The sequence below is a fragment of the Echinops telfairi genome, unplaced genomic scaffold, assembly GCF_000313985.2.
Source record: "Echinops telfairi isolate 266 unplaced genomic scaffold, ASM31398v2 ScPeMD7_31;HRSCAF=116, whole genome shotgun sequence".
Lineage (NCBI taxonomy): Eukaryota > Metazoa > Chordata > Mammalia > Afrosoricida > Tenrecidae > Echinops > Echinops telfairi.
The window spans coordinates 62,162,099-62,186,801 of NW_022103928.1; the positions used below are offsets into that span (position 1 = coordinate 62,162,099).

General features: G+C 52.2%; 1 protein-coding gene, 1 non-coding gene and 1 pseudogene across 5 annotated transcripts in view; 2 read left to right on the top strand and 1 right to left on the bottom strand.

Moving 5' to 3' along the window:
- The window catches only part of ERC2 (ELKS/RAB6-interacting/CAST family member 2), a 987,816-nt gene that overhangs the window by 155,838 nt on the left and 807,275 nt on the right, over window positions 1-24,703 (top strand). For all 4 annotated transcript variants that reach the window (XM_030885545.2, XM_045290032.1, XM_045290033.1 and 1 more), the window contains exon 2: window positions 4,294-4,710. In XM_030885545.2, the coding sequence (XP_030741405.2) occupies window positions 4,294-4,710 (417 nt within the window). The remainder of the gene's footprint in view (window positions 1-4,293; window positions 4,711-24,703) is intronic.
- On the top strand, window positions 894-1,058 carry LOC115869608. Its single transcript, XR_004046276.1, has one exon. It is a non-coding gene; the product is annotated as a U1 spliceosomal RNA (small nuclear RNA).
- The window catches only part of LOC115869539, a 30,634-nt pseudogene continuing 15,123 nt past the window's right edge, over window positions 9,193-24,703 (bottom strand).

Sequence of the window (24,703 nt, forward strand, 5' to 3'; positions counted from 1 at the left end):
CTTCTCTCTCACCCTGCCTTCTCTCTCACCCTGCCTTCTCTCTCACCCTGCCTTCTCTCTCACCCTGCCTTCTCTCTCACCCTGCCTTCTCTCTCCTTGCTCCTTATCTGCCATCATTCTTCATCCAATCCTCCGTCCCTTGCTTCTTAACTGACTACGTTCCTCCCTCCCTTCCTGCTCCTCCTTACCATACCTGGCCTTGATTTGCCTTACGTCATTCTTCGTAGGAACTTTGCCAAGTGGCCATTATGATTATCCCCAGTTTTCAAATATGGAAACGAGTGGTCAGGGGGACAGGCCACTTTCTCACCCAGAGGGGCGACTCCTGTCAGAGCTGTGATCCTAGCGGCGTTGACTCTTCTCAAAGCAGTTTTCCGGTTCTCTTTGGAATTCTCTTCTGGCCAGTTTATGGACCGCGGGAAGAAAAAGCAGTCTTATTTTTGTCTCTCTCAGAAAAGGTCATTTCTAGTCTGGTCGTCCAGATTCATCTGTTTATCTCCAAGTAAACTTGTATCATCTCAGAAATCCAAATTACCTTCAAGGGACAACAACTTGTCATTGTGAAGAATGTTTACAAGGTTTGGGGACATCTGCCAAGTCACGAGCTTGAGAACTTTGCCACGGCCATGTTGCTGGACCCACAGCTGTGGCCACTCCTGTGGACTTTGTTGGGCATGGTCTGTGGTCGGAGGCTGCTAGAGGAGGATCCTAGTACTAAACAGTCTCACCTCTCTTTTTATGATAAGAGCTTTATTGAAATACAGCAAATATCCTATAAAATTTACTGTATTAGTGGGTAAAAATTAATTGTTTTTAGTATATTTGTAAAATTGTATAACCATCATCATTTTTAATTCCATAAAAATGTCATCACCCTAAAAGAAGCCTAGGCCATACTTACCTGGCAGGTGAGATACCATGATCACGAAGGTGGTTTTCCCAGGGTGAGGCTTATCCATCGCACTCCGGATGTGCTGACCCCTGCGGTTTCCCCAAATGTGGGAAACTCGACTGCATAATTTGTGGTGGTCGGGGGACTGCGTTCGCGCTCGCCACCCCAAACAAAGAAAAGCCTAGGCCTCGTTGGCAGTCTCTCCCTAAGTCACAGCCCCAGTCCTTGGTGACCACTGAGGTACTGTGTCAGTCTGGGTGGACTGGAGAGACAACCCCAGAGCCACTCATATGTGTGTAAGAGAGAGCTTTATATCAAAGAGCAATTAATTGTACATTAAGAAAACATCCCAGCCCACTCTAGATCAAGTCTATAGGTCCAATAATACCCCATATGTCGATACTAGTCCATGTGTTCCTCTTTAGACTCACACAGCCATGCAATGACACGGAATCCAGGAAGATCACAGACCAGTGGTGGAAAGTCTTGTGGATCCAGTGGTGGTGTAAGCATCTCAGTGTTGGCGTGGGTCTCCACGTGGCTCTTTCAGCTCCAGGGCTCAGACTCCATCCACATAGCTCCACGTGGCTTGTCAACAGTAATATCTTGCAGGGAGTGAGGGTATCTGGTCTCCAGTGAGCTATTTATCTCTGATGTGCCTCCAAATGAGGTCATCGAGCTGCAACCTGATTGACAGGCTAGACTCCACCCCTTCACAAGTTGGCAGGAGTTTATGTAACTGCCACAGTTACTTTATGTTTCTATAGATTTATGTAGTCTTAGAATTTTATATAAAGGAATCATGCAATATATGGTCTGTGGTGACTGCCTGCTTCCATATGTTTAATTCCGTGTTCCGTATGTTTCTTTCAATGTTCATCTGTGTCATAGCATGCATCAATGCTCCATTCTTGTTCATGGCTGAATAATATTCCATTGGGTGGCTATACAATATTTTGTTTCTCCATTCCTTAGTTGGTAGACATTTGGGTTGTTTGATGAGTCACAATGTTAATTTTTTTTTCAAGTAAGATATACAACTGGCCAGTAAGCACATGAACCCATATTTCACATGGCTCATCAAAGAGGATCCCTCATGGGGTATTGGGCTGCTAATCGTAAGGTCAGCAGTTGGAAACTGCAGCTGCTCTGTAGGAGAAATGAGGCTTTCTCCTCTCATGGCGATTTACAGTTACGGAAACCCACAGGGGCAGTTCTCCGTATCATCTAGGGCAGCGGTTGTCAACCTGTGCGTTGTGACCCTTTTGGGGATCGAGCAACCCTTTCACAGGGGTCGCCTGATTCATAACAGGAGTAAAATGACAGTGATGAGGTAGCAACAAACATAATTCTATGGTTGTGGGGGGTCACCACCACATGAGGAACTGTATGAAAGGGTTGCGGCGTTAGGAAGGGTGAGAACCACTGGTCTAGATGAGTGGGAACTGACTCAGTGGTAGTGAGTGAGTCATCAGAGATGCACCAGAGCCACAGTGACAGGCCTGTCAACCACTAAGCCAAAGAACCCCATCCCAACTCGTAGCAGTCCTGTGTAGGGTTTCCCAGGCGGCAGATCTTCACAGGGACATGTCAATAGCCTCATTCTCTCCACCGAGTGGCTCCTGGGTTCGAACCACTCACCTTGTGATTAGTAACCCGACATTGACCTGCCACCACCACCTGGGCTGCTGTTCACTCGCGTGAGGATGGCTATAACCAGAGACACAGACATGACCTGTGGTTTGGGGTTTGGTTTTGGTAGAAGTGCGAGGAAATGAAACTCCTCCAACAGACACTGCTGGGGTGATGACAAGGGGTGCCCGTGGTCTGCTTCCACGACCGTGGAAAAAACTCCACCCATTCCTCACGAGCCGAGCCTAAGAGCCACCATATGACCCAGCCATTCTGTCCTATGCAGATACTCAAACGAAATGAGAACACACGTCCACCCAGAAGCTTGCCCGTGAATGTTCACGGCAGCTAAGATCATGGTCAAGCAGTGGAAGCAGCCTGCCTGTGTACCCATCACTGAGGAACGAGTACACGGAGTGGTAGGTCCATGGATCCGGCTTCTTAGGCGGCCACAAAAAGGAATGCAGTGTTGAGATATGCTACAAAATGGATTGCTCTTGGAAACCTTAGGCCGAGTGAGAGAAGCCAGACATAGAAGATCATCTCGTGTGGGATTCCATGTACATGAAGTGCCCGGGACAGAGGCATCAAAGCCTGTGGCCCCTGCTCTTACCAGCCTGGGGGGACAGCCCTGGGGGGGACAGTGGGGCACAGTACTGAACTCAACAGCTGCCTTCACACAGGGTGCCTCTCCTGCCGACTGGTGACAGTATTGTTTCTCTGGCATTTTCACTGTTTTGGTTAAAACGGTGGGCGGCTGGGGTACTATGCAAGCGTTTCTGCAATGGTGTGCTTCCCTCCCTGGAGCCACAGCTGTCCCGGTCCGGGTCCCTGGGCTTAAGGAAATCAAAAGACGGTGTAGCGCTCACGCTTGCTTTCCGTTTGGTTCTGTGCGGCAAACACCAGCCGGTCTGTGTGGCGTAGGGGCTTCGCTGGGGGAGGGGACCGGCGTCCCTTTCCCGTCCCTCCCTGTGCAGGACTTGGTGTGGATGCGTCTGTTCTGTTGAATAGCTTCGCTTGCAATGGACTTTTCTTTGTGTTGATTTTTTGCTTCTTTTTCTTTTTCCTTTCCTTTTTTTTTTTTCATTTCCCATGCTGTTCAGTTACTGGACGCCCGAAGAACCAAGGTTTGTCCACTGTTTGCCGCTCTCTGTGTGCCTCCACCCCGTGTTTGAGTGTGTCTGTCTGTCTGCTCTGTCCCCTTTTGCTTGCAGCTGTAGCAATCCTGTCTGCCAAACCTGCTCCTAGCTTGACTTGTAAACCCTCCCCCACAAAACCCAAGCCCCAAACACCCTTGTGTGTGTCTACTTGTGGATGCTGTGACCTTCATGTACACATGGACATGCATTGATGATGGAACATTCCCACGTGGTCGAAGTGAGAACCGGCCCCTCCAGGAAACGAGGGATGCTGGTCCAGAGTACTGTGGGCATCAGGAGAGGTGTGCTTGAGAAAGTGTCCCCTAACCTCTTCCACGTCCTCAACTAAGACTGTAGATGTGTGATCTCCCCTGTGACTGGCACTAATCCACTGCCCCGTGTTTGTGTACATCTCTCCTCAGACATTTGGAGGGCACCCATCGACTTAATTTCCCCTTCTCCATGCGCTGCCCCATGCTTCCGAAATCGCCGTGGAGGACTTCACGGCTGGTCTTCCAGACCTCACGATTGCCATCCCATTGTCACGGGCGGTCGGGCCGAGAGCTGGCACACAGAGGCCTGACCGTGTCTCCCTTCTCTCTCCCCTCCGCCCCGCCTTTCTCTTGGCAGCATCTGCAGCTGACCATCCAAGCCCTGCAGGATGAGCTGCGGACGCAGCGAGACCTCAACCACCTCCTGCAGCAGGAGAGCGGCCACCGCGGGCCGGAGCACTTCACCATCGAGCTCACCGAGGAGAACTTCAGGCGTCTGCAGGCCGAGCACGACCGGCAGGCCAAGGAGCTGTTCCTGCTGCGGAAGACGCTGGAGGAGATGGAGCTGCGGATCGAGACGCAGAAGCAGACGCTCAACGCCCGGGACGAGTCCATCAAGAAGCTGCTGGAGATGCTGCAGAGCCGGGGCTTGCCGTCCAAGAGCCTGGAGGAGGACACGGAGCAGACGCGGCGGGTGGCCGAGGCCGAGTCCCAGGTCAGCCACCTGGAGGTGATTTTAGACCAGAAGGAGAAGGAGAACATCCACCTGAGAGAGGTAAGCGCCTTCCCTCTGTTTCTCCAAAGCCATTCAAAAAAAGGTTATGAGTCTGTCAGCACTGTGTGCTTCACAAGCGGGTGGGTAGCGAGCGCCGTCAGAAAGCTCCCCGCCAAGTGTTTCTTAACTTCCCTCCCTGCTCCCCACATTCACACTGGGATCCGGCGACTTCCTGCCCCCCTGTTTGACGCAGGCATGCTGCATTACTGTTTACCGTGTGTCGGGGTCCCCCAGGGGGCCTGTCTCGGTCAGCTCCGGGTGGTCTACACTGGTGCTCCTTCTAGTGGAGGTGCACTTCCAGTTGTAACTGTACCAACTACCATCTCTGAAAAGCAGTGTTGGCCGAGTCGGGTGTTATCAGCTGCCAAGGGGCACTGGACCATCCAGAGGGCTATCAGAAGCAGACACCACTGCCTTATCGTGACGTATAAACAGCAGATTTTAAAAGCCAGGAGGTGCTGAGTGATAATATGTTTTCTGAGAAGGGTGTCGTAGGCCAAATGCGTTGGGAACCTATGCTCTAAAACAGCGGTTCTCAACCTGTGGGTCTCAGCCCCTTTGGGGACTGAAGGACTCTTTCACAGGGGTCGCCTATATATTTCCAGTGGTCGTAGGAACTGAGACACCACCGTTCCTTTATCAGTCTCCAGGTGGGTCCGCCCACATGCAGATACGCCCACATATGTGTACCCGGTGTGAAGACTTACCCATGCTACACCATGCTTCAAGACACAATGGCATTGATTTGTCATTTGAAATAAATATTTCACAATATTCGATTACATATTGTTTTTGTGAATAATCACTATGCTTTCATTATGTTCAATTTGTGACAATGAAAATACATCCTGCAGATCGGATATTTACATGACAGTTCATCACAGTAGCAAAATGGCAGTGATGAAGTAACAACGAACATAATGTCACGGTTGGGGGGCCACCAGCCCATGGGATTGGTCTGAAAGGGTCTCAGCGCTAGGAGGGCTGAGGACCACTGCTGTAGAAGAAGAAGCAGTGAGGCGCTGCATCCTCAGAGCCGAGTCAGGGCAGGGACTGCAGCAGGCGAGGCTCAGGGATGCTCTGGGAAAGAAGGGGAATGTGCAGGAGAGAAAGAGAAACTGTACAATGAAATTAGGATGCTCCGGTTTAAGATCATCTGCGCCTGCATTCGCATAGACCAGTCCCAGGTGTTCTAAGCATTGTTATGTTTTCAACGCATAGTAGGTCACATCCTTTGAGTTGGAGGAAAGTCTTTCAGAGACAGTCTCCAGGGGTTCTTCCTGTCTTTGAATGTTGGGGCGCCCAGAGTCTGAGCAGAGTTGGAGAGAACGTATGGAGAGCATGCGGGGGACAGCCAAGGTCTGATGCTTCCACAGTGTCCACGTCCCCCCTGTGGTGGCAATGGGTCTCACAAGAGCCAGGGAGGCAACCCTGCTGTGGGCCGACACGGATCTAGCCGAAAGCAGTAAGCAGTAAGAGGGCAGGAGATATATTTTCACCTTCTTCCATAACAAGCCATGGAACTTCTGAGGGAGGTTACTTCTGGAGCACTGGAGAGGTCCTGGTGGTCAGTGTCTGATGGAGTAGGCAGCCCTTCTTTCAGACGTCTCGAGTTCCACGTGGGGACTGGCTGCTGCCAAGCGTGCCCAGGGTTTCCTGGGTGGTCCACTGTGTTGGCTTTGAACAGGTGAGCAGCCTTTAGTGCCCTTGAACGAACTTTCATGCCCTTCTTACGTGTTCTTTCTCACCCTGTTTCCACGAGACAGCATGCGTGCACCGTCCACGGCTTGGCTTCCTGTTGAGACCCTTAATGATCTTTTCCGGGCCGTGTCTTCCCATCTATATGCCAAGAGGAGGCCCACCCCCCCACCTCAGAGGGTCCCTGTGATCCTGTTTCCTGATATTCATGTCCCTGTGTGATCCTTCCTCTTGAGCAGAGAGAGGGTGACTCCGTTAACTTGCCTCTAACCAACAGAAGGCAGCAGAGGTGATGGGATCTGCCGCCACCTCCGCGCCCCCGCCCCTGTGGTCCCGTGGTTAAGTCACATGGGGTTGTGACTGCCTTCTCAGGCTTGTACACTTCGATGAAAGGAGCTGCCCCGTGCGAGAGGCCCACATGGAAAGGAAGTGAGGCAGTTCGCCAACCAACAGCCAGGGAGGAGCTGAATTCTTCGGCCCGAAGGTTCACAGGCAACTGGATACTTCCAGAGCCCACTCAAAGGGGCTCACAGATGGAGCCTTCTGACCCGGACTGACCCCCGGGCTGCAGGCTTCTCGGAGACGATGCAGCAGAGGACCCCTGCCGATCCACCAAAACTGTGAGATGAGCCATGTCTCTTGTGTGAGGTGATGTGCTTTGGGATGCCTTGATGCAATAGATAACTCTCAAAGTGGCACAGAGAACGGTCCTCGCCTCCCCTCCACTGTGGACCTCCAGTGCCCGGACAGAAGAGGAGCCGTGCGACCTGGTGTGCTGTTGACTGCAGAGTTGGGGGTTTGTTTCAAAACGGTGTTTGGTAGAGGGTCAGACACCCAGGCACCAAACACTGCTGCGTTACACGGGGGCAGTGCCATTACGGAGCTTGTCTGACGTCACATGGGGGAATAAGTGCCCAAGCAGGGAATCGCATCTGACTGATTCCAGAATCTTCCAGAATTTCCCTTCTTGTCTAACACACCTTTCTTGACCTGCAGAAAGGCCATTCAAGGGCCGTCGAGATGGGTGTGTGCGTGCGTTTGCGTCAGTGCTGACTCAGGGCCCGATGGGCTTTCCAAAGCTGCGTTCACAGCAGTAGCAGGTGTGCACGGAGCTCTGCAGCACCCAAACCGCTGCCTCTGCCGTTAGCAGCGGGAGGCTTCACAGCAGCGCCCCAGGGCTCTTTGGGGTCTGTTAGGAAGAGGGGCTGGGGACTGAGAATACTGTGGAGCATGCTGGGCTCCACAGGACTCCTGGGCTTTTCAGTATATGCATCGCTGGGTTCATCTCAAAGACCATGGCGGCGTCCACAGGTGATGAGCTTCACGGGCGCACGTACACCTGTCCCTGGACGCTCTGCCCTGCCTTGTAACCCACTTTAGAAAAATGTTATCTGGGGCAATAACAATTGTGCTTTTAATCTGCAACCTAGAAAATAAATAATAATACGCAAACAGTTGTTTCCCACAGCAGATAGCTGGGTAACTTCCTTCATTAGTTATTCCGTGAGACAAAGCGTATGGTAAGCCGTTGCCACGTTCTTTGCTGCTTTTTTAATGCTCTTCTGGTTAGCATATTTTGATTCATTTATTTTAGTGGGAAAATCTGGCTTCCTGCTTTTTGTCTCAACCAAAGAAGACCTCGGCGAGAATAAAGACATTACCTGAAGCATGTGGATTCAAATGAATCAAAAGCCGGATTCTGCACGTATTTGAGGCTGTAGGGTCAGTGTGCTCCTGATCCCCTGTTCCTCCCGCACAGCTTGGCCAGCGTGGGGTGGGTGGGTGGCTGGGTCAGTGTTGGAAAACAGAGTGCTCCTGATTGAACAGTTCCTTTTCAGGCAGAGGTGTGGGGCCGCACATCAGCTCCCGCTCTCGGGCCGGGAATTGTCTAGCCCATTCTGTCAGGGGCCTCGCCGTTGGCATGAGTTCCACGCTGGCTAGTTTGCTTCAGTGTTTTGCGGTCTCTAATCATCTTGGAAAGGCTGGGGGTGCTTCCCTGGCAGGAAAGACAAGAACAGAACTGTCAGCCAGTGACCACTGCTGGCCTCTCTGAAGAAGGGCCCAAGGTCCTGACCAGTGTAGGAGAAAAATGTAGATTTCTGGATCTGATGGATTGGTGGAACCCCAAGACTGTGCCTCGTAGACACCCTTCAGTCATATAGCTGCATGTAACCAGCTCCCAGGGTCAGCTAGCCGCCAAGAAGAGACTGGTGAGGCGCGCATGCAGCAGCACCGCCAGTCATATGAGGCCTAGGGCGGCGGCATTTGCCAAGGAAACAAGTGCAGAAGGCAGGACAGAGAGACAGTTGGGATGGGAAGCCTGCAGGAAGCAGGGGGTGGGGGAGCTTCAGCCACATTGAGGGACTGCAGCCAAGGCCGGGGACTAGAAGGCGCAAAAATTGCTGGGTGGAAAATAACTTTGCTCTGTGAACTTCCATCCAAAGCACACTAAATGAAATGATGGATATTATGAATTCAACTCTATTTGGAAGCTCTAAACCCTTGCCTGGGCACTGCCACTGATATGCTACTAATGCATGCCCAGAGCTGGCTTACCTCAGCACGACTCACCAGGGGCTCCGAGCAGGTGCACCTAGGGGGGTTTGATGCGGCGCTGTTGGACGCTGGCAGGGCGCACCTTGCTCTCTTGCTTTTTCTGCAGAGCATGTGTTGTCCCAGGAAGCGGTTGTAGCCATTTGGTATCTACAATACTATGATCTCACTGGAGAAAAGTGCATCTGCAGACCAGGATCCTCCTGCACCCAACCCTCCTTAGCACGTCCCTCAGTTGGTCCTGTGGGAGACAGTCGGGTCTGAGGACTCCGGCTGTAAGGTATGTGTAGGGTAAGGATCTGCACACCTGTTTTTCCTGTGGGTCTTCTAGTCCCAATGCGCAGAGCGACTGTCTTTGATCGCTGGGGCGAGTGAACACTCCCACTACAGGAGCCCCAGCTGTTATTAACCCAGGCTGAGCAAAACCCCCAGGAACCTGGGGATGATATCCCCTTTTTGCTGTGGGCTGGCAAAGAAGGGACAAGGGAACCCTAGTTCTGTGTCTTCTGGTACAGGGACCAGGTTGTCCTCAGGCCAGTGGAAAAGCTACCAAGGCAAAGGATGTGATGTCATATGGCTTGAACTCATAGACCTTCTCCTGACAGCTCAACTCTCACCATCTAATCATTGCCCCAGCCTCTGAACTCCACTCCGGCCCCTTTCTCTCACAACCCCATCTGGCCTCTGTCTTTTTAATACATGCTTATTTCTGACTTTGCTGATGGAGAAGAGCCAAGTCATGATTTTGCTGGTGTTGGCATTTCTAATGCTGACCCTGTAGATCCAATATATCCTGTTTCTACCAACAAAGCAGATCACAGAAAATAATCCCAAACACAAATGACCGTGTAACCATAGTAGCTATTTGCATGGATCTTGCATGGGTTGTTTTCTGCACTTCGTACTTGCGATTGAAATATAGAACAGTTCTTACTTGATCACAGAGTCCCTGGCTGTTCTGGTGGGTGAGCACCAGCCTAACACAGCCGTGGAGATCTTAGGGGAAGTACTCCTCTCTCCTGCAGCATCGTTATGAGTAGGGATGGATTCAGTAGTGATGGATTTCTCTGGCTTGCTAACGGGGAAGATCCGTGGTTTGTAGTTCTCCAGGAGCCACTTGGAAGAAAGGCCCAGCGAGCTGCTTCTGCAAACCAGCCACTGGGAACTCTGGAGGGAGTGCCCACCTGCTCTTCCATGCAGGGCCTCCCAGAGCTGGCACTGACTCCGTGTCATTGGTGACATGCCATCATTACTCCCCGGTCTCAACTGTGGTTGGTAGGTGTTCAAATATATATCTCAATTGTGCTAGTCTGGGTGGACTAGAGAAACAAATCCAGGGAGACTCATATGTATATAAGAAAGAGCTTCATATCAAAGAGTAATTGTATATTGAGAAAACACCCCAGCTGAGTCCAGATCAAGTCCATAAGTCTGATACTAGCCCGTATATCCAATACCAGTCTATAAATCCTTCTTCAGACTCGGACAACACATGCAATGACGCAGAATGCAGGAAGATCACAGGTCAGTGGGTAGAAAGTCATGTGGGTCCAGTGGCGGTGGAAGCATTTCAGCGCTGGCGTGGGTCTCCATGTGGCTCCTCCAGCTCCAGGGCTCTGGCTCCATCAGCATAGCTCCGTGTGGCTTCTCAGCAGGAAGATGAAGCAGAGAGTGTGTCCCGCCTCCAGTGAGCTAGTTATGTCCTTTACGCCTCCAAATGAGGTCATCAAGCTGTGCTGATTGACAGGCTAGACTTCAGAACCCTTCTCGAGTTGACAGTAGACATGTAACTGCCACTTGATGAAGAAAACAAAAACAACAAGCTTGAGAATACCTGGAGAATGCTCTGCAGTTCATTCTGCTGATTGGAAAGGCCCCTGAGGATTGAATAAGTGCCACGTATTTTATTTTATCTCTGGCATCATTTTTCATAGTGAAGCAGTAGCTTCCAAAGTCCCTGTCACTGGAATTCCCTTTTTTCAGACAGAGAAATGTGTGTTGTCCGCCATTGGTTCCCGCATGCGGGGTCTTGTGAGCGTGGGAAAGCATGTGGTCTCCTCCAGGGGCTCACAGCTCTCGATGCTGATCCTGTCCAGGTGCAGCCCTAGTGATACTCTGGCCATCATCCACATTACTCAGGTAAGCCCTTGTCCTCAGCTACACGGAGCAAGCCCTGGGGCGGATGTCTGAGCCCCTCTGTGTGGCTGCTGCGTCTGCACGTCTCCCCGCCACTCGGCGCTCTGCTCTTTCTCCTGGCGGGAGCTGTGGTCCTCGGGCGGAGCTGCAGCGGTGGGCAGCAGGGGGCAGAACCGACAACCACCTCCTCCCCACACCTGTCCTTCGAAGGCAGGGAGAGTCACAGCACCGGGGGGATGGGTGGAGCATGGCTGGGAGATGATAGGGCAGGACTCGAACCATGGGTGAGATGGGGTGGTTTGTTTCCCCCAAGAGGAGATGGCCACCACTTGTCTGTCCCTTTGCCATACTGTGCTGGCTGGTGTGCTGCCGTGATGCTGATATTGCTAATAGGATCCGATGCACCCAGGTGATCGGGTTTCAGCAGACATTGAATAAGGAGGACTGAAGGTGCATTTGAATGATGGCGATGGCCAGGAAGGCATGTGAACTCCCAGAAGGACAGACAAATCTGTCTGGGATGAAGTGGACCCGGAGGGCTCCTTAGAAGCAAAGCTGGCAAGACTTTGTCTCGAGTACTTTGCTCACATGATCAGGAGACCCCGTCCCTCGAAAAGTAGATGTGCGGCGAACAAGAGGAAGACCCTTAACAAGAAGGAGTGACACAGTGGCTGCTGTCAGCAGCGGCTCCAGCATTGCGATGGCGAGGATGGTCCAGGGCGGGGCTGTGCTTTGTCCTGTTGTACAAAGGGTGACAGCGGGTCGGAACCCGCTGGACCACCTGAGCAAATGCAGATGGAATCAGGAGCACAGCATCCTGCTGGAGGGGTGGGTCCTAATCCAGTGTGGCGGGTATACTAAGAGAGAAGACACGCGTGCAGAGGGAGGCTTGGTGAGAAGCGAGCCACGTGGAGATGGTCAGGTGGGAGTGATGCTGCCCACGTCCAGGAGGCCGCCATCGCACAAAGCTTGCAGATAGAGAGGCATGAGGCAGATTCGCTCTCTGGTCCGCAGCTAGAGTTACCCTGTGGACACTCTGGTACTCGACTTATAGGCTCCAGAACTGTGGGGACGAACCCCGGAACTGACTCCGGAACTTCTAACTGCTAGATCAGGGGTCCTCAAACTACAGCCCACACGCCACATGCGGCCCCCGAGGACATTTATCCGGCCTGCTGGGTGTTTTTGCCCCATTTTGTTTTTTACTTCAAAATAAGATATGTGCAGCTTGCATAGGAATTTGTTCATAGTTTTTTGTTTAAACTATAGTCCGGCCCTCCAGCGGGTCTGAGGGACAGTGAACTGTCCCCCTGTTTAAAAAGTTTGAGGACCCCTGCTCTAGAGGATAAAGTTCTGTGGTTTCGAGACAGCCAGCTGGGCATTGCGTTTCCACGGCAGCTCTGGGAAACCCAGACAGCTGGGAAGCCAGTGGGCATGGGCACAGTGAGTGTGGCGTGGCTGACGCGCACCTGGATGTGCCCTGTGGGAGGCGTGCTCATGGTGGTCTTCAAAGAGAAGTGCTCTCCCTGGACCCCTGACTGACAGCAAGTCCGAAGGACCTGACCACGTCCACCCGCCCTTCCGTTTCTGATGACACGGGGGTGCCTTCACGCTGCTCTGTGTCCTCAGCCCTGCCTCTCCTTCGGAAACACACTTCACAGTTTGCTGCCTGCCGCCCCGAGATGGTGCTGGCTTTTCCCCGTCTTGATTTCCATGAGTGTGATTGCCAGCCTTTTGTGGGATCGGAGGTGGGGGAAGGCTCAGGGAGTCCTTGGGCACAAGGCATTTTGGAACCTGCTGAGACTAGAAGGTGGCTGGGCTAGCAAGTTTCCAGGGAAGGGCGAGACTATCAGAGCCTCTGAGGACTGCCCGCCTCTCCCCTGCCCTGTCCCTCTAACCCTCGGTCTGCCTGCTCTTTGGGGAGGATTGTTTTGACAGCTGACCTCCCTCATCATCACTGGAAAACCCAAGGACACAGGTGCCCCATCAATTGAACCACAGTCGTGAGCGGTCAGGAGCCCGAGTGGCGTCACCGCGAGAACACTTGACAGCTCACCAAAGGAGTGCCGACGTGGCCGGTCCAGCTCACAGCTCAGGAAGCCCTGGAGCTGGGATGCAACACGCCACCTGCCGGCTCTGCACACCTTGTCCTTACCAGCGTCTCGAGCAGTTGTTCCCAACCTGTGGGTCACGACCCTTTGGGGGTTGCATGACCTTTTCACAAGGGTCGCCCAATTCATAGCAGTAGCAAAATGGCAGCGATGAAGTAGCAACGAAAATAATGTTATGGTTGGGGGTCAGCACCCCCATCAGGAGCCGCATGAAAGGGTCGTGGGGTGAGGAAGGTTGAGAATAACAGATACTGCAAAGGATTCCAACCTCATCCAAGGCTGACCAGAGACGAGCACCCTGAACTCCTCTGAGCCCTTGTTCAGAGAGATTTTCTCTGTGAATTCGAAAACCGAAAAAAGATAGAGCGTACGTGCGCAGATTCTTTTCTGGACCTATTGCTTGAGGACTGCTGTCTGTGAGGTCAGGCAGGGTGCAGGGCCCAACAGACGGCACGGAAGGCTCTGGGCAGAGGAAGAATGCTCACAGTCCGCTCACTGCTAGCGGGAAGGCGGAAGGTCGGAGTGCACTCGGTCCTTGCTCCCGAGAAGGCGGTGAAGCCCCCGTGGCCGCGTGGGCTGAAGTGCGATGTGTAGGACGTGGTGGATTGAGAGCTGATGCTGGGCCCTGCACCCAGGGCTCGATAAGAAGTTTGAACGGAAACCCTATGGACCCTGACTGTCCTCAGACACCTGGGCGCCGGCATGAGCTGATGGAGACCCAGAAGCCGCTGGTCAGTCCTAGGTTTCCAGGTAAAGGGCTTGCTTACAGAACCGAGAGTGGCGGTGTGGTGTGGCCTCCTCCAGGCAGCCCTTGGGATGGAGGCCTTTTGGGGAGCGGGGAGAATAGACAAGAGTGCACTTCTGGTTGGACCGTCTGCTCCCAGTTCTTAATCGCCTTGTACAAACCCTCATTTCATCATCACCCCAAGGCCTATCAGAGCTCTGCCTCCCAAACCAACTTTACCTTTGACCTAGTGTTTGTGGGCATTGTAGGTTTCTTCCATGTCAGTCGTGGGACATTATAATTGTAGTGTACCCCCCATTCCACTGCTCCTATAATTGGCTAAAATCTGGGAACGCAACACGGACTTCTCACCCACTTGGATGTGAGAGAGGTCCTTTATCTGTGCCTCCCGGTGGCTCGCAGGTGGAAGGGCGTCTGCAATGTTTGGGTCTCAATGTTTTGGGGAGAGTGTTCAGTAAGGCTCTGTACATGATCCCTGGTGGTTACTATCTGTGTCTTTGGGTTAGAATGGCTGTAACTTATGTAAAAATGGACCAAACTCTTTGCTAAAGGAAAATATACGTGTCGTTTTTCTGGTGGAAAAAGTAAAAAGAAATGGGAGTGAGGCTTGAGAATACACGTTAGAAAGGTTGACTGCCCATTTGGATCAGGAGTTGGTAAATGATACCCTTTTTCTTTCTTTTTTTTTGTGGCCTGAGAGTTGAGTGCTTTTAAAAAAATTAATAACATTTAAAAAGGTTACACTTGACTTGGTTATACAAGTACCTGCCTCGTAGCCTCTCTTTTGCCTCGGAGCTGGCTAGCCCTAATATATTTGTTAATTGTCCCTTTAAGAAGGAGCTTGGCAGCCTCTGACCCAGAGGATAAGGTCAACTCTGCCATCGGGTCAGGAAGATCTTTCTGAGACACAGTAAGACTGCACGTGTGGTTTCCAAGACTGGCACTCTTTACAAGAGTAGAAAGCCCCATCTTTCTCCCGAGGAGTGGCTGGTGAGTTCGAACTGCTGACCTTGTTGTTAGCAGCCCCACATGTAACCTGCTAGGGCTCCTGACATGGATGCGAGGTAAATAGTTATCTGTATCAAGATGTTTGGTAAATACCCTATGCATATAGTTATATTGGGGGCATAGGAACTTACTCTGGGGTCATGTACTTCCTTTCCCCCTTCTTAAGGAGAAGACAATATTTTCCTTCTGTTATTTCTGCCCATTTTCCTTTGACAATTATGATGCCTATCGCTTACATCTCTAGATCTGCAGCATGTCCAGTGGCATGGCCAAGGGTCACAAAGCGCCCTGCTCCTTAGAAGCGTTGGTGTGTAGAAGCGAGGCAGACAGACTCCAAAGGGACTCTTCCGTGAGTCCTAGCAGAACAAGGGAAGGGAGATTTCCATTCGAAATACAAAAGAATTAGGGATGTATCAGCTAATTAAAGTGTGGACTTCCGGTTCTATTTTGCTTCCCATCTCTGTGTCTGTTGACACATCCTCACCAGGAACCAGTGGCCATGGTGTGGACCCTGACCCCTGGAGGCAGTAGCCCTGTGTGCCCCGGTAAGACTGTGTTCAGGGGCGCTCGGAGCCTGCTGCTTTAGAAGCGCATCTCTGGGCATGCCTCTGGGCGGACTGGATTTGGCAGCCTCTCAGTTAACAGCCAAGCTCATGAACTGCCTGCCCAAGGGGCTCCTGACACGACTTCACCCTCCACCACTGCCCTTCAGTTGATCCCGACGCATAATGGCCCAGTGGGGCAGAGTAGAACTGCCCCGATGGGTTGCCAAGGCTGTAAAATCTTTATGAGAGTAGAAAGCATTTTCATTCTCCCAAGGAAGGGCCAATGGTTTTGAACTGCTGACCTGTGATTAGCAGCCCAAGGGCAGCGCCTTGCATACCAGAGCTCCTCTCAGGCCTATAGAATTAGTGCTTTAAAAGTCTGTGCCGGCTTCGAAGGGCCTGTTCTGAAAAGAAACCATAGTGCCTTGCGTGTTGGGTTTAAACATGTACATGGAGTCATTAGTGTGGTAGAGTCATTAGTCAAATCATGTACTTGGAGTGGGCGTCCTCAAACTGTGGCCCGCCGAGGACATTTATCCGGTCCGCAGGGTGTTTTTGCCCCGTTTGTTTTTTCACTTCAAAATAAGATAGGTGCAGTGTGCATAGGAATTTGTTCATAGTTTTTTTTTTAAACTATAGTCCGGCCCTCCAACGGTTCTGAGGGACAGCGAACTGGCGCCCTGTTGAAAAAGTTTGAGGACCCCTGACTTGGAGAGTCATTCGTGGGTTACAGAATTGCCAACTTTTCCCCCGGGAAGTGTCCTTGCTCAGAAGCGTGGATCCAGGCTGGATGACCCCCAAGTTCTGGTTCTCTGCCCCTCTTTGCATCCCCACGGCAGTCAGGTGTCACCAGGTCTCACCTGGTCTTGACGGGGCTACCAGCCCTTGAGGGCGTTTCCTGTTGGGCATCGCCCCAGGGTTCCACTCCATGGTGGGCTTACGGGTTCGCGCCCAGCACTGCTGACACTTGGAGCCGGAGAAGCCTGTTTTGCGGGGGCTGTCCTGTGCGCTGTATGATGTTTAGCATCACGTGCTGCCAATTCACAACCCTGCTTACTTGGGGCAACACAACGTGTGTTCAAGCTTTGCCTGCTGTCCCCTGGCACAGAGGAAAATTCACCCTGGTTGTGGGGTAGAGGGGTGCCAGGTCCTTCTGGTGACCAGTCTGCGGCTGTGGTCACCATGGTAATTCATAGGGAACCCTTTCCTGAAGAAGGGCAACCCTGAACTTTACAGAGTCCAGCACTGACCACAGGCCACCGGACTAGGACACAGATGTGGAAGGAGGTGAGTTGTGGTAGCGTACCTGGAAAGAAACAGGAGGAGGAGTGTGTGTGTGTGTGTGTGTGTGTGTGTGTGTGTGTGTGTGTGTGTGTGAGAGAGTGTGAGAGAGAGAGAGAACATGAGAGAGAACGTGAGAGAGAAAACGTGAGAGAGAGCTCAAATGAGAAATGGGGCTGGGGGGAAAATCTCAGTGGTGTGGTGGGGGCAGTGAAATGAAGTTTGATCTAACATACCACACGGAAACGTTGGGCTTCATGAGGATAGCAGGTGTGTGTCTCAGGATTCATGATGGACACGAGAAGGCACGTAAACCCATGCTTGATGACCAACACTACTATGAATTAGCAGTTTTATTTTGCCAAAAAAAAGTTAGTCTTCTTCACACCCCCTCAAATGGGCTTTGAATCTCCCGTTCTGTTTTTTAAATAAACATTTCTCTACCCACCCCAACTGTCCCAGCCACCAGTGCCACCAAATTCAGAGTCACGCTGGGGCACAGTGGTTTTACCATGTGGAAACACAGGGCAGATGGTCACATGACCTTTTCTTCTCTCCTTTTAAAAACGCCGTAGCCACGCGTGCTCTGCTCTAAGTACTATGAAGTATCTTTATTATTCCTGTGTTAAAATCCTGGCCTGGGGCTACATCCTGCAGAATCTCAAGTTCCAGCAAGTACCAAAATAGCAGCTAGTGTTGGTGCATATGGAGATGTGAACGCACATAACTAGCTATTTTGGCAATTGAAATGTTTATTTTTTGACTCACCTGATGACGTCCTCTAGTTGTGCGCTCTTTGCCTAGCTCCAAACCGTTAAGCTCAAAGAGACTGTAGGGTCTGTCCGCATTGTCTTGCGATGTTTTCTCCAGACCTGAGATGTTCTCCTTAACCCGCATACATCTGAACTCGTCTGACCACGTTTGGAAGCTGGATGGGGGGATTCAGACTGCCAGCGGGCTTTAGGGGGGGTGTGCTGGAGCAAAGTGCTTCCTGGCGGAGGGGTCCAGGGCTGTGGGCCATTTCTGCACCGCACCAGGAGCCATGTCCGCAGGAGCTACTCTGTCCACACCGGCACTTTCCACATGCAGAAACCCATTCAGGAAGACGAGCTGCCGTGCTAAGCGCTGCTTGTGCTTTTACTAGTGAGACTTCCTTTTATCCCAGGGCCAGCCTTAAAAAATATTTCTCAACAGAATTACTAAAAAAAAACACCCTCTTTTAATTTAATTTATTGAACAAGAATTCATAGTTCTCTCAGAGCCTATAGTCTTGGTAGCACAGTGATTAAAGTGCTCGGCTGTTGCTGAAAGGCCAGCAGTTCAAACCCAGTAGCTGCTCAGTAAGAGGTGGGGGAGGCTTTCTGTTTCCATGAAGACTGTCGCCTAGGAAACCCAGTGCGGTGTTCTGCTCCATTCTGTAAGGGCAGAATCGGCAGCTGGGCAGGGGCATGGGCAATAGGTTTACAAAACTTGTTGGCATTGGTGGTTTCAGTGGGTGACCCGGATTTTACTTCTGGGGCGCACACCTCAGGTGCGACCACCTGCCCTCCCAGCCCCTCTGCCAGTGGCAGCAGAGCGTCCAGGCTGCTCTGGATGAGGAAGAAGGGCCTGCTGGTGCATTTCTGGGATCAGCTCGTGAAAACCCTACGGAGACCTCAGTGGCCGACCCGCCGCGGCGCGTCCTCGGTGGCACAGGTCCAGGTAGCAGTGTGTTCTCTCTCGTAGGGGCTCACCGCTCGTTGGCGACAGCTGACAACAAGCACATCACACCTGTGCACACTTGGGACCGTGCTGGAAGTGACTCCTGGTTTGGAGCATCGACCTTCTCTAAAGTGTTGCTTGGCTGTCTGCATATGATTGTGAAAGGGCTTGTTTGTGCTAAAGGGAAGAGATGCCTTTGTCATTCTGGCAGTCTCCAGGTAGCAGAGAAGCCGCAAGATCTGATCCTGCTTCAGACATCAGTCAGGACTCTTACTGCAGGCCTTCAATGAGCCTTTGGTGGGGGGCACCCAGAGGTGTTCCTGGCAAGGGTCTCTGTTGCAATGCTTTAATGATGCATGTCAAGAATTAGGTGGCCTTAAGGCAGTGGTTCTCAACCTTCCTAATGCCGTGACCCTTTAATACAGTTCCTCATGTTGTGGTGACCCTCCAACCATAAATTTATTGTTGTTACTGCTTCATTGCTGCAATTTTGCTCCTGTTATGGATCAGGCGACAGGTTGAGAACCGCTGCCGTAAGGGCTCCAGCTTTGACTGGTTTAGAAGTCAGGGTACTTCACAGGGACTGGGTCCTGCCAATCCACCCTGGAAACCCGAGATGCCCTAAGAACCTGCGGGCAGGAAGCGCAGTGGGTATTGGTAGGGTGCCTTCAAGCCAGGGCTACAGGCAGTGCAGGCGCTGGGGTTCAGTGGAGGCTTGAGGGTGCAGGTGCTTCTCAGAAGAGGTAATGACCCAGGATGCTCTGAAGGATAGGGACACTTTTTTAAAAGCTCAGCGATGGTCCAACAGTTAAGCACTTGGCTGCTCTTCAGATCTGGTGGCTTGGATCCACTCAGCGTCCCTGCCAGATAAAGGCTGCTGGTCCGCTCCCTTCAAGAGTCAAAAGAACAGGCCCCACTCACCTGGCGCCATCAAATCAATTCTGACTCTTAGTCGCTCTTTAGGACAGGGTTGAACTACCCCAGAGCGTTTGCGAGGCTGCACGGTCTTCCCAAAGGCTGACCGCCATGTCCCTCACCCGTAGAGACGCTGGGCGATTCTGACCACCGACCTTTTAGTTAGCGGCTGAGAGCTGGACAGCAGGGTTCCTTGCTGTCAGTGATGGGCATTTCTGCGGAGTGACGTGGGAACACTAGAAATCGAACACGGATGTGACAGCACCCACCGACCCTGGCAACCCTCTCGGCAGGCTGGCTCCTCACGTTGTTGCCTTGCCAATAGAAAGGTGGCATTTCTTGCGTCTTCAAGGGAGATAGCTCAATGGGACTGTGTTTCCTGGAATCCCAGCCACCTTCCTGGGGATGAATCACAGTGGCCTTGTCTGTCTGAGGGAAGCTAGACTCCTCACACAGGCAGAAGCAGGCGGGGAACTGGAGCCAAGGCTGTCAAGAGTGTCCGTTGCTCTGGTCACCGCTGCCACGCCAGCAGCACTGCCATTGTGAGTGGGGAGACGGGCTGGTGCTGGGCTGCGTGACTCCGCAGAGCAGTGGTCCGAGGTGTGGGGGATGATGCTGACCCTTGAGTCAGCTCAGTGTGGGTCGGCGTAGAACGGTGCTTCTGAGGGTTCTCAAATGGTTGGTTTTGGGGGGAGGGAATTTGCTGCGCCTGACTTCCCTGACAGCTCTGGGAGACTCAAACTGGGGACCTTCTGATGACCCAGTGACCCACCAGGGACTGCTGTTACAGAAGAGCCAACTGGAACCAGAGCCACCAGTAAGCTCACCAAACTCTCGCCAAACTCAGGGCCTCTGGGTCTACTCCGACTCCTAGCCACCCTGTAGGACAGGGCAGAACATCCTCCATGGGTTTCTGAGACTTTAACTCGATACAGAGTGGTAGAAATCCCCTGCTTTCCCTGTGGAGCCACTGCTGGTTTCCAAGGCAGGGACCTCAGAGGTGAGTATGTCCACACTCCCAAAAGTTGGTGGGAAAACTCCACAATCCATTGTCTTCACACGATCCATTGTCCTGTAGAAAATCACAGTCGCTTGTTGGCTCCCCTTCAGGCCTGATGTCCTGCCCCCCCCCCCCCCCCCCCCCCCCCCCCCCCACCCTCCCAATTGCTTTCTTTGAATCAATTCCTTTGCTGTGTCTGTTTTGTCATCTGGTTTTTATTTAGGGAAAAGCCATTGAAGATCTTATTCTCTCCCTGAAGATGTTGATTTCTTCCTCTTTGAGTTTCACCTCCGTCATTTTCTCCCCTTTGCATTTTCATCTGCATCCTCCCACGAGGCGCCCTGTCTTTGTGCTCCTGTTTCCTGTAGCAGTTCTGGGCTTTGGCGGGAGCCCCGATAAAGCTGGTGAAATTTGCCGGAGGCTTCTGGCCTGAATATCCTTTTCAGCAGCAGTAGTCTCTGCTTCCTACATGACCTTTCTAGTCCCCTCTGCGAGTTTACTCTCCCGCTCTCTCGAGATGACGTCTGCAGAGTGCTACGCACGGAGCCTGCCTCCGCAAATGCCAGTCGTGTGCCCTTGAATCCAGCGCAGGGAGGGATGCGTGAGCCTTGCCCTCCTGTCAGGTGGTCTTGTAGAACCAGTCCACTCTCCCAGGTTGAGCAATTGGCTTTGGTCTTCTGCATCAAACCTTGCCTGGTGGCCTTTTACAGGTCTCTTGTGGGGCACAGGTGTTTGTGGTGAGCTGTGCAAACTCAAGGTTGATCTTCTCCCCAGCCACCCTCCTACCCCACCCCGGTCCCTCTGTTATTGCTTCTGCTCGTTAGCGAGTACACGGCTTTGTACCGTATGAGTGAGCCCACGGCTTTGTACCGTATGAGCGAGCCCACGGCTTTGTACCGTATGTGTCTAGTGAACAGGGGTTGCTTTGCTTCAATTGGACCTAATATGTGTACAGTGTGTCTGGCATAGAGTCATCAGTGCCCAGAAATGGTTGCTTTGTTATTATTCTCTTCTCTCTGGGAGCAGCGAGCATGCCTTACACATGGTTAATATCACCAGCGTCTTGGGCATAGTGTGTGCTCACTGCTGGTATATCGCTGTTGACACGCGCTATGGGCTTCCTGCTAGTGATCAGAGATCATGTGTTTTGCATCTTTGCTGCCTGTGTTAGTCAGGATATATTAGAGAAACAAGTTCATATAGACACTCATATGTGTATAAGAAAGAGCTTTATACACAAGAGCAATTGAATATTGAGAAAACATCCCAACCCAGTTCAGATCAAGTCCATAAGTCCAATATTAGCCCATATGTCCGATACCAGTCTATAAAGCCCTCTTCAGACTCATGAAACACGTGCACTGATGCTGAGTGCAGGATGATCACAGGCCAGTGGGTGGAAAGTCTTGTGGATCCAGTGGCAGTGGAAGCTCTCAGCGCTGGCATGGGTCTCCATGTGGCTCCTCCCGCTCCAGGGCTCTGGCTGCCTCAGCATAACTCCATCAGGCTCATTGTCAGTAATGTCTCTCAGGGAGTGAACGAGTGTCCCGACTGCAGCGAGCTATTTATCCCCTTAGTGCTACCAGATTAGGCCATCAAGCCGCGACCTGATTGGCAGGCTAAACTCCACCCCTTCACTCTTAAGTCTCAAATGGACAACAGGTTATGTAACGACCACGCTGCCATATTGTAGTCAGCAACACAAGTCTCTGTTGCTTCTGAAAACTGACTCGGGAGAGCACTGAACACGTGGCCGTGGTTGTAACTCTTCGGTGGCTTGTGACTGTTCTCGGGGCTCATCATTGTGGGTGTGCCGTGCTCACGCTGCGGCACATTGACGTGGAGGCCACAGCGATTCTCGTAGAATGAGGCACCAGGGCCGTCATCCTGCTTCCTCTTTGTGGACGCTAGCAGGGTTGACGCCCTTCTTCTGGCTATTGGACCGATCCATCTCCTGGTAAGTGTGCCTGGCTCTCTCTGGCCCTCTACTTTGCCAACCCTGGTGTCCTGTCCAGAGACTGGTCTTTCCTGATCACCAAAATGCCCCACAGTAAGTGATGTGGAGCCTGGCCATCTTCTGAGTGACGCTGGCTCCTTTCCTGGAACACCGACTGCGGCTGGGCATTCAGCAGAGCGCCAGGCATTCACTGTCCATGTAACCCAGGGGAGGACTCGCTCTTTTTAGAAACGAGGGAATGGACGCTCAGAGAAATTGTGGCTGTCTCAGGCCAAAGTTAGGATTTGAACTTAAATTCTTTCTCCTGCCCTGTTCTCGCTGATAAGAATGATCACGCCCCACAGTGTCCTTCGTAACCATACAAGAGTGATAGAACTACTCATGAAGTTAACCTTATCTTTAAAAGAAACGGGAGACCAGCAGATCAAATTAAAGTGAACAAAACCCAACAAACCAGTTGCCATCAAGTCGACCCCAACTCGGGCCGCCGTGTGTTAGCTGCGAAGTAGGGCAATGATCTAGGGGCTTTCAAGGCTGCGGCCTTTCTTTATTTGATTCCTGCCCTGGACCGCTCTCCTGAGCATCAGCTCCGTGTTCATGCTCTCTAGCACACATCTCCCAGGAGGCCACTGGGATAGTAGAAGCTTGGCCTCTGTGATAGTTAGTTAGGTTTATTGTGCCAACCTGGCCAATAGGAATGTGTGAGATTAAGCAGGTCGCAGTTTGGTTGGAGGGCAAAGAGATCAAAGGCTCTGCAGGGCCCGCTCCTCTCTCCTGCTCTCTGGTGGTCAGAGTATGCTGGGGTGTGCTGCTGCTTTAGTTTGTTCTCTGCCTCAGTCTGTGAGCTACACCACCCACGGGCCAAGCCAACCCATGGATCATGTCCCTAGAGCTTGAGGCTTCTTTGAGACTGGCTTCACCATGCTGCTGGTGCGTACATCACTTGAGCTTGAGGCTGGTGGATCCTGTCGCCTTGCATTGCTTGAGTTCAATGTCGCATTTGGGCCTGCTTCGCTAAGCTCCCAAGCTACTGACAGCTGATGACTGGCCCTGCTGCTTGCTGCCTGTGGGCAGACTCTGCTTGCCTTGCCCCAGGAGGACTCCACTGTCTGCTTCCTTGATCTTGGACCCAGCAGCCCATGTGGATTGAAGGACTTCCAGTATATTAACTGTTCCATGAAAGTGAGTTGAACTGAGCCCTCTGTACTGCTGTGTGGACTAATTAGCTGTTATATTCCATATATATATATATAAATACATACATACATACATACATACCATACACTGTATATATATATGTATTCCTACGTGCCCTGCTTTTGTTTCCCTAGAGAACCGGGCCTAACTCGGCCTCCCTAAAATGGAATTTCTCTACAACTCGTCCGTCCTCTTGGGTCACCGTCTCACTGATTGCCACCGCTGCACATTTTCCAACTCAGCCGGGTGCTGGGAGTCATTGTCAACATCTCCTTTCCCTGTATAGCCTGTGGCCTTTGTTCCCTGCGGATGCTGTGGCAAATGACTGTCCACGTGGTGGCTGAGAACAAATGCAGTTCTCATTGGACCCTGCTGGAGGTCACAGGTTCAAAGTCCTTTGCACTGGGCTGAGGTCAGGGTGTTAGCTGACTGCTTTTCTCCTGGAAGCTCTAGGAAAGAGTCTGTTTCCTTCCCTTTTCCTACCTCAGGAGGATGCTGCCCACATGCCCTGTCTGTATCTGCCCCCTCCATCCCCGGTCAGCAGCTCATCACCTTCGGGTCTCTCTGCACTTCTGTGGTCATTCCTTCTTCCCTCTGACTCGGACCCGGCTCTCCTCCTCGGATTTGAGCCTTGTGACCATGCTGCGTGCACCCGGGTCACCAGAATCACGTCACAAGGTCTTTAACCACATCGCTCAAGTCCCTTTGCCGGGTTAGGCGACCTTACAGGCTTCAGAGTCGAGGAAACCTGTCAGCTCTCCGGGCGCTGTGTCTGTGTGGCTGCTGCCACTGCCTGGCCACCGTTCCTCCTCGCCAGTCTTAACCAGCCTCGGCTCGGCTCCCCCAGAAGCTCTGGCTCGGAACACCCTCCCATTCTCGGCTGACTGTCTGGCTTCTGTCTGCCCCTCTCATGTTGTCGTTGTTGTTAGGTGCGGTTGTGTCCTGGCGGCCCCAGGAGAAGGACAGGACTGTCCCAGAGGGATTTCTGGGCCATGGCCTGGAAGGGGGCAGACCACCAGGGGCTTCTTGGACACCACTGCTGTTCGGGACTGAGCCTGCAACCTGGTGAGCAGCCCAGGGCTCACCTGTCGCTCCCCGGGGCTCGGGGTCTAATGGGGGATTGTTGTTGGGTGTGTGGAGTGGATT